The sequence below is a fragment of the Rhamphochromis sp. 'chilingali' genome (genome assembly GCF_963969265.1).
Source record: "Rhamphochromis sp. 'chilingali' genome assembly, chromosome: 12".
NCBI lineage: Eukaryota > Metazoa > Chordata > Actinopteri > Cichliformes > Cichlidae > Rhamphochromis > Rhamphochromis sp. 'chilingali'.
In genome coordinates this window covers 23,666,810-23,683,923 of record NC_137939.1, presented here as the reverse complement: position 1 = coordinate 23,683,923, position 17,114 = coordinate 23,666,810, and the positions used below count along the sequence as shown (strand labels likewise).

At 39.0% G+C, this 17,114-nt stretch overlaps 1 protein-coding gene across 1 annotated transcript; it reads left to right on the top strand.

Moving 5' to 3' along the window:
- The first annotated feature begins 1,977 nt into the window (after positions 1-1,977).
- Positions 1,978-14,189, top strand: LOC308407294 (dysbindin-like). Its single transcript, XM_080898865.1, has 4 exons — positions 1,978-2,416; positions 10,445-10,594; positions 11,579-11,728; positions 13,313-14,189. The coding sequence occupies exons 1-4, from the start codon at positions 2,374-2,376 to the stop codon at positions 13,606-13,608; spliced, it is 639 nt and encodes a 212-aa protein (XP_080754991.1). The 5' UTR covers positions 1,978-2,373; the 3' UTR covers positions 13,609-14,189.
- Positions 14,190-17,114: the final 2,925 nt, after the last annotated feature.

Genomic DNA, 17,114 nt, shown 5'->3' with positions numbered 1-17,114 from the left:
GCAAATCTCTCCTGGGCTTATTGATATTATTTTCAACTTTACATTGTGGCCCAATAAGTTAAAAGTTGTTTATTATGTCTATCAATAAATGTAAATATATTCGTAACATTTCAGGTATCATTCCACATTTTAAAAACTTATTCTGCTTTCCAGTCTTTGTATAACAAAACTCTCTCTTATGGACAACACAATACATTTATGTGTGTGTGAGTACATGTGCACAAAATGCATAATATCTCACAAATATTTTAATTTCCAATACAAATACAAATTATTCAGAATATCCTCACACAGCAGAATGTGATATTTTGAATAGCATTTTATTTTTAATAAAAAATCTCTGTTTTCATTGTTCACATGTAAACGCAGAAACTGAGTTTTTGAAAAAACTGTTTCTGTTGATATGTGAACTAAAATAAGCTGTAATACACAGTCTTCACCTGCAGGTGCCAATATTAACTCACAAATGAGGGATTGTGAGTTGTTGAGAAGTAGGCTAACATACTCTAAGTGGATAAGGGTTTATATGTTGAGAGCAAAATCTTTCTCTTTTTAGAAACATCAGCCACCATAAGAGTTACTGTAAGTCCCCAAAGTCAGGCTGTACAGGACACTGCTGAGTTGGAGTGCCTTCAGTTATAAATCTAAACAGATTGTCTGTTGAGCTGTGCAACTTTAAGAATATACTGAGAACCTCAGATTTCATAGAAAAACTAGATGATCGGTCGTATCTTATTGTTCTTCTCCTTACAAAGTCTGCACTGTTTTCCATGGCATTAGTTGCAGCTGAAGTGTGATGCAACTGAATGTTTGAAGACTCGTACTGAGAAAGGGAGAGTGAGGACCTGCAATGATCCTAAGTGCCTGGTAACTCCATCTCCCACGTATGAAGTGTGAATGTGTGCTTTTAAACAAGTATTTTAGGTAACGTGTGTCTTTTTAATGACCTTTTCATTCTGTACATGACAACAGAAACCTCTGTGTTTCTGAAGGTAAAAATGCATGCCACTGAAGCTTTCATTTTACTGTTAACCTCAAAGGAATATTCAAGTTAGGCAAAAAGGTAAGTTAAGTTGCCAGAACTCCTGAAAAGTCAACAATGTTCTGTCCTTGCAACGGGTTTCCATTTTCAAAGCTACTGTAAGTAGATATCGCACACTATGAACTTTTCCAATAAAAGCAGAGCATAACTTTTTTTAGTTTATTGAAGCTTCACATAACTGATTATCCTCTTTTTGTTTTTTTAATAGTATGTTTACATAAGTATTTAAGTGTTCCCATTTATTATACAGTCCAAATGTTTGTAAATGAACGTAGAAGAAAATGCCGTCACTCCACACTTGACCAAATTTGAATTACTTGGGTTGAACTACAATTTATCAAACTTAAAATGTCACACTAACAGAAACAGAAGCAGAAATAACATACTCAGGGACAAATAGTTTCTAAAGCAACGATGTAAAAGAATAATCTCCCAGCAGACAAATTAGTCACACCTTGCATTTTGCCATGTCTGACTGCACTTCCTTAATGCCAGAAGGTGGTACTGTGGTTGAAAAAGCACTATTTTGTTTTCTTTACTGGAAGCAGAACACACATCTGTCACAAGGTGAGATAACTCAGAAATCCATTGACTAATGTTACCTTGATATTTTGACTTTTGCCAGCTTTTTCACCCTGTGAGAACATGATAGAGTCAGTCATGGGTTTTTTTCTCATATGGTTTTCTTATTTGAGTTCACTTCCAAAACAAAACTGTGTTAATTTTGCAAATAATAAAAACGTATGTTTATCAAGGATAACTGAAATTGGAGGCTTTTATATTTGGTACACTCCTCAGTGTTATGTAAAACGACTATACTCCTCCTAATCCAGATGTCCTGATGACCCCCCTCATAAGCAGTTGGTACAGGCCATAGTGCTCTAGCCCACTATCAACCCCTTCAAGCCACACACACACACACACACACACGCCACCCTACAACACAACTGAGCTTGTCTGACAGAATGAGCAAGACTGCGTGTGTGCGTGCGAGACACCGAGAGGCAGCCAAGATGAAAGTGTGAAGCAGTGAGAGGGAAAACCTAGAAAAAACAGCAAAGGCGATCAGAAAGGGAGGGGAGAGGAAGAGTCAGCGAGCACAGCAGGAAAGGCAGAGCAGAAGAAAAGACAGAAAAGAGCAAAGGGAGATAATGTGAATGTTACATCTTTAATAACGCCCGTACCAAAGCCAGGAGATGTAATGGATAGATGACCATCCTCTACAAACACACCAGCATTCTGTCCTGGAGCCTTGACAGGAGGGGACAAGACAAATTCAACACCTTCAAAGGCTTTTAAAGGCTCTTCAACCAGTCCCACACCATCGAACCATGTCGTCTGCTGGGTCAACTAACCTCAAAAAACGTCAGGCATGTAAGTAAATGAGTTAACAGAAATGTAGTTAGAAAAACAAAGCCGTAAACAGACCTGCAGTGCATAACTTTATGACCCACACTGGAAATTACTCTGCAGAGTAGCTTTAGTATTGTAGCTCTTTTTCAGTTTACGAGGGTAATTTAACAAATTGCTTTCAAGAGCACATTTCAGAATATTCCAGGCAGTGAAAGTCTTAATATACAACTGAGATTTCTAATTTCCTCCTAGTGCAACAGCCTTACATGACTCACAACCCAACATCCAGAGCCTCAAAATATATTTGACATCTCCTTCATATGACATCTTTCATTTAGCATCATTAAGCTCTTTTATAAGACAGCAAAACAACATACACTCTACTTTGTAGGTAGACAGTAGGTATGACATGCATGTTATGTTAACTTTATTTAAAGACTGTTACTGAAATCTGGTAATAAATTATTACCCATGATTCATTTATCAGTTTATATGATCCGACTTTTCCTTTCTGCTAAATGAGCTGGACAGAAGTACAACATGAGTAATGCTGATGTTGTTTAATCACAGTGAAAGGATAAGAACTAGTTCTTAGAGTTTCTTCTTATAGTAACAGGAAAGATCTGCTGACTCTGATTTACTTTCTGGGGAAACACAGTCAGATTTATAATTGAACCAGTGTAATGTTAAAGTGTCCACAGAGTAATGTGCTATATTAATGTGCTCTTTAATAATGTCTTTGTCTGTGGGGTTGTGTATGGGCAGTACTGTACACAGGAAGATTAATAGAAATGTATGTCCGATAAAAGCACTGTTTAGACTGGCCTAAATATGGCATGGCTGGAGGTCATCTTTGTTTTCAGCTGTGAGTGAAGTGCTTTAATGGTTTTGGGAATGGGAACAGCCTGGGAACAGAAAATTTGATCAGACATATAGAGAGTGGGTGGTCAGAGGAGGTTTACATTTAATCTTACCATAGGAGTTTGAGATGAGAGATAACTAATAAAGTATTAAGAAGCATTAAAAAGTGTTAAGTAATAAATAAAAGAGTGATGCCACATATGTATTAAACTGTAGTTTAATGTACTGTTAAGTACTCTTGAATCTAGGCTTCAGGCTGTGTCTCTTGTAGTATAACATAGGCTAGTATAATGGTGGTGCTGGGTGTTATAGTAAGAGCATACTTTAAATGACCAGTCTTGATTTACTATCTGCCACATGGCTGTGTGTTTAATGGATATGTGAGTGTGGGCAGCGAAAGGAGCGAGGAACCACATCGGGGGAGGTGGCTGTTGTGGTGCAGTGACCTCACTCATAAATGATTTATGCTTGATGGACTACTGTTGCTACAAAGCCAGGAGAAAGGAGTGGTTGGCTCGGTAAATACTAGTAGTAATTTCTAAAAATTATGAAGCTGTATACTGCTGTTAGATGGGGGTCTCCGGGGGGGAATTAGGAGATGTAGGAGAGAAAGGATAGGGTTTAAGATGGATGGGCTGTCACACGTTATTGGTCATGCAGTGTGACTGCTGTATCAGCTCTCTTACGCACATAAGCGCCCAATCTCTATTCACTGAAAATGGAAAGATGATCATGGGATTTCTTTCCACTTGCCACAAGGGGATTACATGTTACACCATGTGACTCTCCAGTTCAATAGGAACATTTGTTTCCAGCGCCTAGTGCAGTGGCAGAGAACTCTTGATATACAGCTGCACCATTACAATAACACATATTCATATATTGAAAGATGAATGTTGTTATCACAGAAAAGACACTTATATCCAATAATAAAAGCCAAGCATTGCAGTTTATCAGAAGCAGAACAGCTGAAGGGGACACTGCATCATGCCCCGGTGATTAGAGGATCAAAAGGAAGAAAAGAAAATCATGTGCTTCAGCTTAATTGTCACCTCTGGCCCTGGAATTCATATATATCCTCAAGCTCAGAAACTCACACATCACCAATACCTTTTGTGTTCACTGGAGAACGGATCAACATCAATGCATGTACAGAAATGTTTTAAAGAAAAAGAATGTGGAATGTAGATAAGAATAAGAAGAAGGAAAACTTTCCATATTAATACAAACTCTATTATTTCTATGCAATGTCAGATAACAAAAGCATCAAACATGCATGGTGGCACTGCATCCTTTGTATTTGTCAGAAAGAGGTGTAGCTGAGTTAAGCAGACCTAAAAAGCTCTTTATCCTCAAATCACTGACACTACAGTTACTTTAAACCAGGGATAATGCACAGCAGATTCAGGATGCAGAACAACAATCAGCTTTCTTTGAAAAACCTCCTTTGAAAAACTTTCTTTCATTCTCTTTTTCTGGCTGCACACATTAATATACACTGCAATCAAACCATTGAACTAAGTCCTCATGCAGTAGGAGTCCAGTGTAGGGTGTGCAGATGAGGATGGTACAAGTATTATGTAACAGTAAGATCTAAGTATATATGATGTGGGTTGAGATCAAGAAAGGATTTCTGGAGGGGTCAGGGTAGGGGATGGGAACACGTCATGTAAGAGATCACAAGCATCGTGGGATTCCATCCATCCATCTATTCATGCACCCATTTTCTTCCACTTATCCGTGGCCGGGTCGCAGGGGAAGCAGCCTATGCAGCCTAAGCAGAAAAATCAAAACCTCCCTCTCCCTTGCCACCTCCTCCAGCTTGTCTGGGGGAACACCAAGGCATTTCAGGCCAGCCGAGAGACATGATCTCTCCAGCATATCCTTGAATGCCAGCAGTATTCCTGGAGACTACTTAAATAAATTACAAGAAAGCTTGCAAGATAGTTTAGGCTGTGCTTTGTCTTATATACTGCATTTATATTGAAATGGTTTAATTTAATAGTTTGCACATACTTCAATAAATTGCTATTTTCATTTTCCTAGCAAAATATAAAGAAGCATTGGTTGCACAGCACAAAATCAAAAGCACCGGAGCAAAAGTGCATTATGTAATGTGTTTTTCTGGTTTGATGTGAAATTCAAAAGATACCATATCTAGCTTATTAGCGTACCACCTACTTACCTCTAATTGGGAGTCAATTTCTAATTAATGGATCTTATTATACAGCACTATGGATAACAGCACATTTACAGCTCCAGGATAATCATCAGCAGAATGAGTTTGAGATGGAAGGTGGTTCTTGCACACAGCAGTTATACATAAGTATTTCTTCTGGTTCAATCAGTGACTGTAACTATATCACTGTGTTTTAACACACAGTAACACTTGCAATAAATATGATAAATCAATTTGGAACCCACATATTTGTAGCCTTGTATTTTTCCTTTCGTTTACTCTCTCGATTTTATTTTCTTCTGTATTGTTAATAAGCTTCCTGTCCTGAGGCCTGCATTTCCAAAACAAAGTAAAACTCACACATCATCTGCTTTCTCTTTGCTGACCCACCTTTAGTAAGCGCTTTCTATGTGACCTGTATTTTGCTGCATACATTTATATAAGAGTGTGAACAGAAATGGATGTGTTCCACCATTTACGACTATTTTATCAGTCTTGAAAATTGTCTGGTGTTTATCTATAGGGCTCTCTTTCCAGCTTAACTCTGGTCTTTAATTTCATTTACACACAGTACTTGCAATGTCAGGTCAAAAGAGATTTTATCATTAGCTGTAACGCTTATTCAACCCCCAATTCCAAATAAAAACAGAAAATGATTTGAAAATCTCACAACTCCACTTTGGTCATAACAGAATATAGAAAACATATCTATGCTTAAACTGAGAAAGTTTACTATTTCAAGAAAAAAAAAAGTAAATCACTTTGAATTTAATTGCAGCAACATGTCTCACAGAATTTGTGACAGAGCCATGTTTACCACCATGCAGCATCTGCTACTTTAATGTACTGTCTTGCTAAAATATGCAAGGCCCTCCCTGAAAAAGACATTGTCTGGATGCGAGGACATGTTGCTCTAAAACCTGTACATGCCCTGATGTTGTTGTTCTAGATATGCAAGGTAGTAATTCCATTCTGCACTATCATACCATCACAGATGATGGTATTATCAATACAACATCTAATTTATATCTATAAAATCTGGAATCATGCATGATATAGTATGATGTCATTATGCTGACTAGAAAACACCAAACAACAGGTTAGGTCCTCTTCATTAGTACATAGGAGTCCCTGAAAGTTACTGTATATTTGTGTAATGTATACATGTGTATACAATGTGTGTTTGTATCATCTGTCTGCATGTCTACAAGTCAGTCTACTCTTTAGTTTGTCTTTTGTTCACTGGTTTCTCAAGAAAAACATATCATGATCTCAGTGACAACCTGTTTAAATAAGGGATTTAATAACAATAATAATCCCTGTCAAAAGCATAAGATTTCCCTCTAGAAGCTATGACCTCTGCCTGGTAGTAATGTAACCTTAGCCAGTTTGCATGGATACCTCCTACACGTCTTCCACAGCAGTGTGGCAGGAAACCCAAAGGTTATCTGAATGAGTCAGTTTTTTACATATATGTTTCTCTCCCACGTCAGGGCAGACAGATGGGGACATGTGGCTGAGACTGTGTGTGGGTTGGACATGTCCATTGGTCAACTCAACTAGTAATGCAATATGATTTTTAGATAAACAGACAAAGAGGACGAAGGCAAGAGAGAGTCACAGAGATACAGAGAGAGAAAGAGACTTCCATATGGCCAAGGGGCAAAACGAAACTTTATGTAAGCTGTTCAGTTTAATCATGGTCAAGTTTCATCATTATTAAGTAAGTAAGTACTTAATTTGTATCAATAATTTCACTGTTGCCAAATGATTCCTCTAAAATATTCATGGACACTGGCAGGTGGCAAGATGGTGGAAGGGTGATTTTAGTAGTTTGCATTTCCATCATTATTTAGTCAAAGATCATATTAAGTTTCATACTATTTCTCCTGCATTTCACTGTTGATTTGAACAACTTTGTTTTGGAGTGTAGTCTAATAAAGCCATGTCATTTAAAGCTTTAGCAACTCTATATGAAAAACAGATGTAATCACTGCACTATTGGCAGGAAGGCCTTCGCTTTTGCTTTATGTGTGTCAACATATAGATTTTTTGGAGTTAGAAATGATCAGAGGGGTTGGAGTGCTAAATCATCAGCTAAGGCCCCAGTCACACAGTCCTTGACTTGACTTGTCAGCAACCCCGAAAACAACTAGTCACAATGAAAAAAATGTGTATTTGCCATCTAGCTGGCCATAGGCTGCAGGCGGATGGTGGTAGTCGTTAGGTGAAAGTGCAATTGCTTTGGTCGTTTGCATGGAAGACGCAGGGTAACCTGCAAACACACACCAGCTGCCCTCCGAGTAGGAGTGATACTCCAAGCAGTGTGAACAAAAATCCAAAATGGAGACTCACTTTTACTTTGAAGTGAGACTCAAAGTAAAAGTGATGTCTGCAGCAGTGAGACCCAACATTTTTTCAAGCTTTACTGACATTCAGCCAGTAGTAGTGTTTGTAAAGAAGTTAGCATTTTTTCCATACTAAATGGGTGATCACAGCAATCTGATAGTGACCAAATTAATTACAAGAAAGCTGTTGGTGAAGCCCTTTTCTGTGATCCACTTCACCTAACAACTGGCAGCAAAATCCAGCAACCACTTTATGGTTTGTTTAACATATATACATGTTAATTATATCTCTGACATTGCCCGTTTTAACATGAAAGTCATTCTTCAAGTGAGTCTCAAGTGTTTGTTTTTTTAAATCTTTGAACAGTTGAGTTTGTCAGATGGTTTGAGTATATTTGTATTTTTAAGCTAGTGTAGTACTGACATGTTCATTTATTACATCTATGGTCTGGCACTGGTATATGCTTAAAAACACAGTACATTTTTTTCCAATGACTGTCTTCCCACCAACTGCTTAAAGGGGCAGGCAAAGGGACAGAACTTCCTTCTCAGACCAATTGAATGACAGAATATTGGGTTATCACTCATGGATGACAGTGGACACAATCTTCCAGGGAAGAAAAAAGTACCCGGCAGACTAACAAGGTCTCTGGAGAGAGAAAGAAATTAAGGAGAACCCAGGGTGACACAAATGGGCTGTTGTCTTTGTTTTCAGGCAGGAGAACATTAATGCTCAGTGTAGAAAAGTAAATACTTCTCTTCATGTGCTGACATCAAAAGCATGTTGAGTTCACTGAGTGACAGAATACAAACTAAATAGCATAAATGCATAAGCACTCAGTCATGTGAACATGCTGACACTTTCAGATTTACACATACATGCATGTACACATATCCCCAAAACAATGATGACATGACTCAAAGTGTCAGCTAAGGGTGCCTGGGGGGGAAAGAGGCCCTGTGTTTGCTGAGGAAGATGTAGCACAATTACACAATCACAGCCTGTCGACCCAGTAGAGGACAATGCATGTGGCAGAACTGAGGACAAATACTCTCTTATTTTTCATAATAATAGTTTAAAAATAGCTCCATTTCCCTAAAATCTTCAGCAGACTTCACTGAACCGATTCACCAACTATATGTGAGTCTGACTGTGAACACTAGAGGTCAGACCAGCATCATCATTTCTTTGCGTTAGGTAAAGTTACATAAGGGCTGAGTGAAACAAACATGGAAAGAGAGCAATAAAGAAAGAAGAAGAGGAAAGAATAAAGTATGGAAAAGCAAAAATGACAATTTCTCAATAGAGACTCTCCATATCAGTGAGTTTCACTGTTAGTACAAAGTAGTGTAACGTTAAGAAGTGAATGGGGACTTAAAGTAGGATACTGATTTCGTATAACTGCAAGAAAACATTGGTAAATTGACTGCTACTTATAGTGTTTTTCTACTCCAGCTGAGTATTCAAAGCACCTTCTCCTACAAGCCTCATACAACACTTTCATTTTATGCCTTTAAACATTTTGTCTAATACTTAAACACACACACGCACAATGTATGTATGCGAAACAACTTTCAGTATCTTGTCCAAGCTACTGAAAATCACATAGACTGAAGGTACAAGGGATTGAATCACCGCCCTTCCAAATAGCAAACGATCCATTCTTTTTAGTTACTCATTAAACGTATCAGACACAAAATTTGTGACTAGACTAACACAATTTTGAGTGCTGTCAGAGATACATTTTTGAGCTGTGTTTGTTGTCCTGCGTCCTTCCATATTTAATGAAAATTTACAGAATTTTGTTATTACTCAGCTCTTGGCATGATAGCTAGGTGTGAACTACACCACAAATCCAATGACTTTCACACAGCCTTAAAGGACAATGTGAAAGTTACTGACAAAACTTTAAAAAAAAAAAAGCACAGCTGAATCAATCCAGAAACAACATAACACTTGTTTCTATTTGCATGACGATTGCACAGTTATTATTTACCATTAAAAGAAACGTATTATTATTTACCAGTCTGACCAGTAGGCTACACTCGCATTTCTGGAAATAATTTGTCATCTGTTTCATGGTATGAGTTTGAATTCAAGAGAACAAAAAAAATGAAAAGAAACTTTTGTTGTCCCTTTATTTCTTTATTGATTTTATGAGGCGAGCATTAGAAAAATTAATCCTGTACTGCAGCTCATATGAGGTATATAACACACCTCAACTACCAAGGAATGGGTGGCTACACGTTTCTAAAGATGCAGACAATGAAACGGAATGTGAGGTGACGTGATCCCTTGACCTTTCTCCTGTTCGCCAACTTTCATGAAAAAGCTGTTTAAACCTAACTCCATCTAAAGGCCGAACAGAATGAATCAAAATATAAGGTTATAAGTACATTTTTAGGTTGATTTATGAAACTACTCCACTACTACTGGGCGAGGATGTTGTTATGTTTATCTGACTAACAGATTATGTTGCACTCAGAAGAGCTGCCCTTCTAGAGCCTTTATGTATCAAGAAAAGAAACCCACATTTTGTACCCTAGAAAAGAGACACCTTGTGTTCCTAGTTATTAGTATAACACAGCGCTACATTGAAAGGAATGTAAAGCCAGTGCTTTAATGTGCTTTCTTGTCTTTTTCTCTCTTTTCTTGATCAGCTGAGACAGACAAGACTCAGAAGCTGTTAAACAATGACTCTGCTCAACACCTAAAACTAAAAGAGAGACGGCGCTTTTTTGAAGAAGTCTACCAGCATGACATGGATAATGACTTACCTACTGCCCAACTGCAGATTGACCATAGGAAGCGTGAGTGATAATCTATCTAATCCCTATCTAATATGTATGTATGTATGTATGTATGTATATACATACATACATACATACACATATATACATATATATATATATATATATATATATATATATATATATATATATATATATAAACACCCAGCACGCCCCTGCGGGCGGTTTATCCTTCAAGCTCGGGTCCTCTACCAGAGGCCTGGGAGCTTGAGGGTCCTGCGCAGTATCTTAGCTGTTCCCAGGACTGCGCTCTTCTGGACAGAGATCTCCGATGTTGTTCCCGGGATCTGCTGGAGCCACTCGCCTAGCTTGGGAGTCACCGCACCTAGTGCTCCGATTACCACGGGGACCACCGTTACCTTCACCCTCCACATCCTCTCGAGCTCTTCTCTGAGCCCTTGGTATTTCTCCAGCTTCTTGTGTTCCTTCTTCCTGATATTGCTGTCATTCGGAACCGCTACATCGATCACTACGGCCATCTTCTTCTGTTTGTCTACCACCACTATGTCCGGTTGGTTAGCCACCACCATTTTGTCCGTCTGTATCTGGAAGTCCCACAGGATCTTAGCTCGGTCATTCTCCACCACCCTTGGGGGCATCTCCCATTTTGACCTCGGGACTTCCAGGTTATACTCGGCACAGATGTTCCTGTACACTATGCCGGCCACTTGGTTATGGCGTTCCATGTATGCCTTGCCTGCTAGCATCTTGCACCCTGCTGTTATGTGCTGGATTGTCTCTGGGGCATCTTTACACAGCCTGGGGCATCTATATATATATATATATATATATATATATATATATATATATATATATATATATATATATATATATATATATATATATATATATATATATATATATATGTATGTATGTATGTATGTATTATGTGTATATATATAGATATATATATAGATATATTATATATAGACAGATAGATAGATATGAGCATGATAATGTGTGAGTTATATCCTGTTCATGCAGCCCCCATGGGTAGTATCTCTTCGATGGAGGTGAATGTGGACACCCTTGAGCAGATGGACCTGATGGATGTATCGGATCATGAAGCCCTTGATGTGTTCCTCAACTCAGGCTCAGAAGCAGATGAGGGAGCTCTGGCGTCTCCACTTCCAGGTGCACCGTTTGCCTCTCGGGCACAATTAATCTGCTGCCACTATACCAGGGGTCGGCTCTTTAGTCCTTATAGTGCGGCTCTGCGTGGTTTGGGAAAATAAATTAGTAATAAACAAGTATTTAGCTGAAGTGTATTTTATTTATGTTAGTTCTTTTTTTTTAACTTGTACTGTAGTTCTAAATTGGAAGATTATTGTGATATTGAAATATAAAAATAAAATTATATTCTATTATTTTTTCATTGCTCAAAATAAGCGTCACACTCGCGGAGGCCGGTGTACCTGCCGAAACGCCGTGCATTTATCGAGACTTTCAACCCCAGGTAGGCCAATTATGGATCTTCGGATCCACGTTATGTCAGCAGCTATTCTCCACCGTGAACTATGTTAAAAACAAACACCGCTCACGCCTCACAGATGACAGCTTACAGTCCTGCTGTTCAAAGGTTCAGGAGCAGAAGTCTCATTGTACCACGGCAGACCCGACGATGTTTGCATGAACATGCTTTTCAGCATCTCTTTATTGACCACTTTTCACACACGGTTGCTGTACGCATACAGCCGGCTGTAGCTTTTCAGCTCACAGCCCGACACGTACCAACAACAGCATAGATGGCACAGACTTTAAGGCGGCGAGGCGTGATTGCGGGTGCTGCTCAGGTGCGTCCGCCTCCCCTGCAGCGGTGCTGCAGACCACACCCCGCCACACACATTAACCAGGTAAAATACATATTTAGGAAGAATTTTGCAAATATCTATTTTTCTTTTTTCAGCAGCATAGTGCTTTTTTTAAATTATTTTTTTAAAAGTCAGGCCAAGGCTCCAAAAGCCCAAAGGTGATATAAGGGTTTTGTTTGCTGGATCATTTTAGTTCAGCTGGGTGTCTTTCCTTTTGTTATATTTCTTTAAGAGTTCAAAATGTGTTAATTACATAAATAAAATGTAATTTTGTCTGTAGCACTTCATGGATTTCATAAGCAACACACCTTAGTTGTTCACACAAAGCATAAAGGTAAAAAACAATATATACAGTGTTATCTTCATTTTAGATGTCAAAAAGTATTTGCGGCTCCCAGTGTTTTCTTTTACATGGGAACCGGGTCCAAATGGCTCTTTGGGTCCTAAAGGTTGCACTATACTATTCAAAAGCTATTCTTGTACATAGATTTCCCATGCAGACATTTTTTTAAGCACACCACTTACTCTGGCCCTTTCAAGATCTGTGTACATTTGGTGATGAATTTTTTTTAACATTTTTTTTATGAAAGAAATGTTGTTTTCAAAATAGGACATTTTGTTACAAAAATGTTTTTGTTTTGTTTTTATATTTTGTCAAACAATGAGACAGTGCTGTGCTGAAATACTGTCTTGATTCATATATTCTAATATTTAGGTGTACTGACATTTTTGGTTACTTCTCTGGACAAAACTCACTTGAATAACAATAACACTGCAGGGCAGTTTGGGTCAAAAGTTAAAGGCTTTATATGACATTAAGGGGCATTTGGGTGAACCTGATCAAACCCTGTTCAGACTTTAAACATGGTGACAGGTACCAACATATTCTAACAGACTTTAATTGCAGAGGGTGAGGAAGACGATGAAGACGATGAAGATGCCGAGGTTGTCTACAGGGAGTGTGCATCTCTGAAACGACAAAATGAGCCGTTCCGTAGCTCGCAGTCTCGCATTTCGTCTACATCGTCTGCTTCCAGTGATAGCAGCGCGAGTGGCGTGGACACACCTGTGATCCAGTCGGATGATGAAGAAGTCCATGCAGACACTCTGCTGCTGACCTCTGCGCCCCAAACTAGGGATGAAGAATCAGACGACGAAGAAGCTGAGGAAAGATACCATCCGACTAATCATGATAAAGCCTAAATTTGAATCACTTAGGAGCAAAAATCGCTCTCTGTGTCTCTTTCTCTTTTTATGTAATTGAATTTCCTCCACATGGATGCAAACCCCAGCATGGCTGGCCCAGTGGCAAAGTTCAATGTTTTTTGAAAGTGTACTTATCCAGAACTTTCAGTTGAAATTTAGTGTACACCCAAATAACTGTGGCATACTTAATTACTTAATTACTAACTGAAATTTTTAGGGGCTGTGTCACTAATAGCGCTTGTATGCAAATTTCCATATGGGACATTCCATGCTCATGCAGTAACTTGTTTTGGTTGAAAGGAAATGGCTTAAAGTTGAAGCTATACACCTCTTACTGCCGGAGGGAATTTTCCCTCCTCCCCATTCTTGAAACTACAGGTTCCAAGCAGCCGTGTGAGGAACAAAACTGAACTGAAATTGCATTTGCTGAGCAAACAAATCTTTATATATGGCTTGCATACATTAAAAAAGGAAATTCAAGAGATCTGTAGTAATAATATAAAGCTTCCTTACGTTTCACACTGAAACGTAAAAATTCTGGGCACCTTGGATCATATTTTCCCTCTTAATTGGCAATTACAGTGGGGCAAAAAAGTATTTAGTCAGCCACTGATTGTGCAAGTTCCCCCACTTAAAATGATGATAGAGGTCAGTAATTTGCACCAGAGGTACACTTCAACTGTGAGAGACAGAATGTGAAAAAAAAAATCCATGAATTCACATGGTAGGATTTGTAAAGAATTTATTCGTAAATTAGGGTGGAAAATAAGTATTTGGTCACCTCAAACAAGGAAAATCTCTGGCTCTCACAGACCTGTAACGTCTTCTGTAAGAAGCTTTTCTGTCCCCCACTCGTTACCTGTATGAATGGCACCTGTTTGAACTCATCATCTGTATAAAAGACACCTGTCCACAGCCTCAAACAGTCAGACTCCAAACTCCGCCATGGCCAAGACCAAAGAGCTTTCGAAGGACACCAGGAAAAGTATTGTAGACCTGCACCAGACTAGGAAGAGTGAATCTACAATAGGCAAGCAGCTTGGTGTGAAAAAATCAACTGTGGGAGCAATCATCAGAAAATGGAAGACATACAAGACCACTGATAATCTCCCTCAATCTGGGGCTCCACGCAAGATCTCATCCCGTGGGGTCAAAATGATCATGAGAACGGTGAGCAAAGATCCCAGAACCACACGGGGGGACCTGGTGGATGACCTGCAGAGAGCTGGGACCAAAGTAACAAAGGTCACCATCAGTAACACACTACAACGGCAGGGAATCAAATCCCGCAGTGCCAGACGTGTTCCGCTGCTGAAGCCAGTGCATGTCCAGGCCCGTCTGAAGTTTGCCAGAGAGCACATGGATGATACAGCAGAGGATTGGGAGAATGTCATGTGGTCAGATGAAACCAAAGTAGAACTTTTTGGTATAAACTCAACTCGTCGTGTTTGGAGGAAGAAGAATACTGAGTTGCATCCCAAGAACACCATACCTACTGTGAAGCATGGGGATGGAAACATCATGCTATGGGGCTGTTTTTCTGCCAAGGGGACAGGACGACTGATCCGTGTTAAGGACAGAATGAATGGGGCCATGTATCGTGAGATTTTGAGCCAAAACCTCCTTCCATCAGTGAGAACTTTGAAGATGAAACGAGGCTGGGTCTTCCAACATGACAATGATCCAAAACACACCGCCCGGGCAACAAAGGAGTGGCTCCGTAAGAAGCATTTGAAAGTCCTGGAGTGGCCTAGCCAGTCTCCAGACCTCAACCCCATAGAAAATCTGTGGCGGGAGTTGAAAGTCCGTGTTGCTCGGCGACAGCCCCAAAACATCACTGCTCTCGAGAAGATCTGCATGGAGGAATGGGCCAAAATACCAGCTACTGTGTTTGCAAACCTGGTAAAGACCTATAGTAAACATTTGACCTCTGTTATTGCCAACAAAGGTTATGTTACAAAGTACTGAGTTGTATTTTTGTTATTGACCAAATACTTATTTTCCACCCTGATTTACGAATAAATTCTTTACAAATCCTACCATGTGGATTCATGGATTTTTTTTTCACATTCTGTCTCTCACAGTTGAAGTGTACCTCTGGTGCAAATTACTGACCTCTGTCATCATTTTAAGTGGGGGAACTTGCACAATCGGTGGCTGACTAAATACTTTTTTGCCCCACTGTATAGTGCAACAGATACTATTCCCATCATGCAAGTTATCAGACTTCTCTATGAACACCTTCCTGAAGGTGTGACTCATTTCAAAGGGCCGTGACTATGAAACCAAGATCTCATGACCTAAATAACTTGTGCTGGAAAGACTTTTAATGCAAATGCAAAAGCTGCATAATACAGCTCAATTCTTAACTTTAGACTTCCAGAAGGGTGCATTTATGTTTAACTTTATGTCTGCTATGTATATGTGTACACATTTAAGCAAGGCTAAAACAACACGTCACTGTCTTCAGTTCTTCCTCTCAAGAAAGAGAAAGTAATTCTGAGAGTCTAGAAAGGACAAAGTCTTTATCCAGCACAGAAAGATAAAAGTTAAAGTGAAAACAAGTAAGTGAAAACATTTTTCTAAGTGAAGCTCCACTTTTAACCTTGAGACCTCAGTGATCGATATAAAAGAAGAAAAGTTAGAATGAGCTGTTTAGTCCATTATCTGTGACTTCTTTGTCCTAAGTGTGAGAATGCCTTTGTGCAAGTGTTCAATCTGCCAGCATCTGGCTCGAAGGGTGATGTGCCTATACAGAGTTCAAAGTGGAAAATACACAATAAAAGTCAGGGAACTCTCCTCGTTGTGATGGAAAGATAAAAAGAAGAATATTAGAAATGAGTCACCAAAACGAGTCACAGTGAATACCCTCCTCCTTCTGCCAAAACCTATATTTCTTTAAGATTTTATAAATTATTGCTTTATGCATGTGGAAACTACAGAATCATGAATGGAAATATTGTATTTACAAATGCATGGTGTTTTGTTCTTGTGACAACTTCATATGTTTTCAGTACTACTAGTGTTGCATTACTGAACTATGCAGGTGGCACCTGTTCGCCATTTGACGTGTTTTTTGGACAATGCATATTTATAGCTAGAAGGAGTGGCAGTGACTCAGGTGAACGCAGTTTGTGTGTGAATGCTCAGTGTTTAATGTGTGTCTACGCAGATGCCAAAAGTTTCGTGCATTCCCCAGCTCGGCCCTGTGACTACTTCCAAATCAACCTTTATACAGTGTTCCTATGATGTGTGCATCTTATTGCAAAATAAAAATAAAAATAATAGTTGGAACAGTTGGAAGTATTTTCATTTGCTTCAGATTTTGCGGATTTTGCTTCATTGTTGTTTCTGATGTTCCAGCATTGCATTAATAAATAGACTGCAAGAGAAGTAACCTCACTACATGTAAAAAATTTTAATGGCAACTCACAAAGATATATAGTTCCATAATATACTGGCTGCTTTAGTGCCCAGCAGCTAGCTTTCTAGTTCAACCAGTT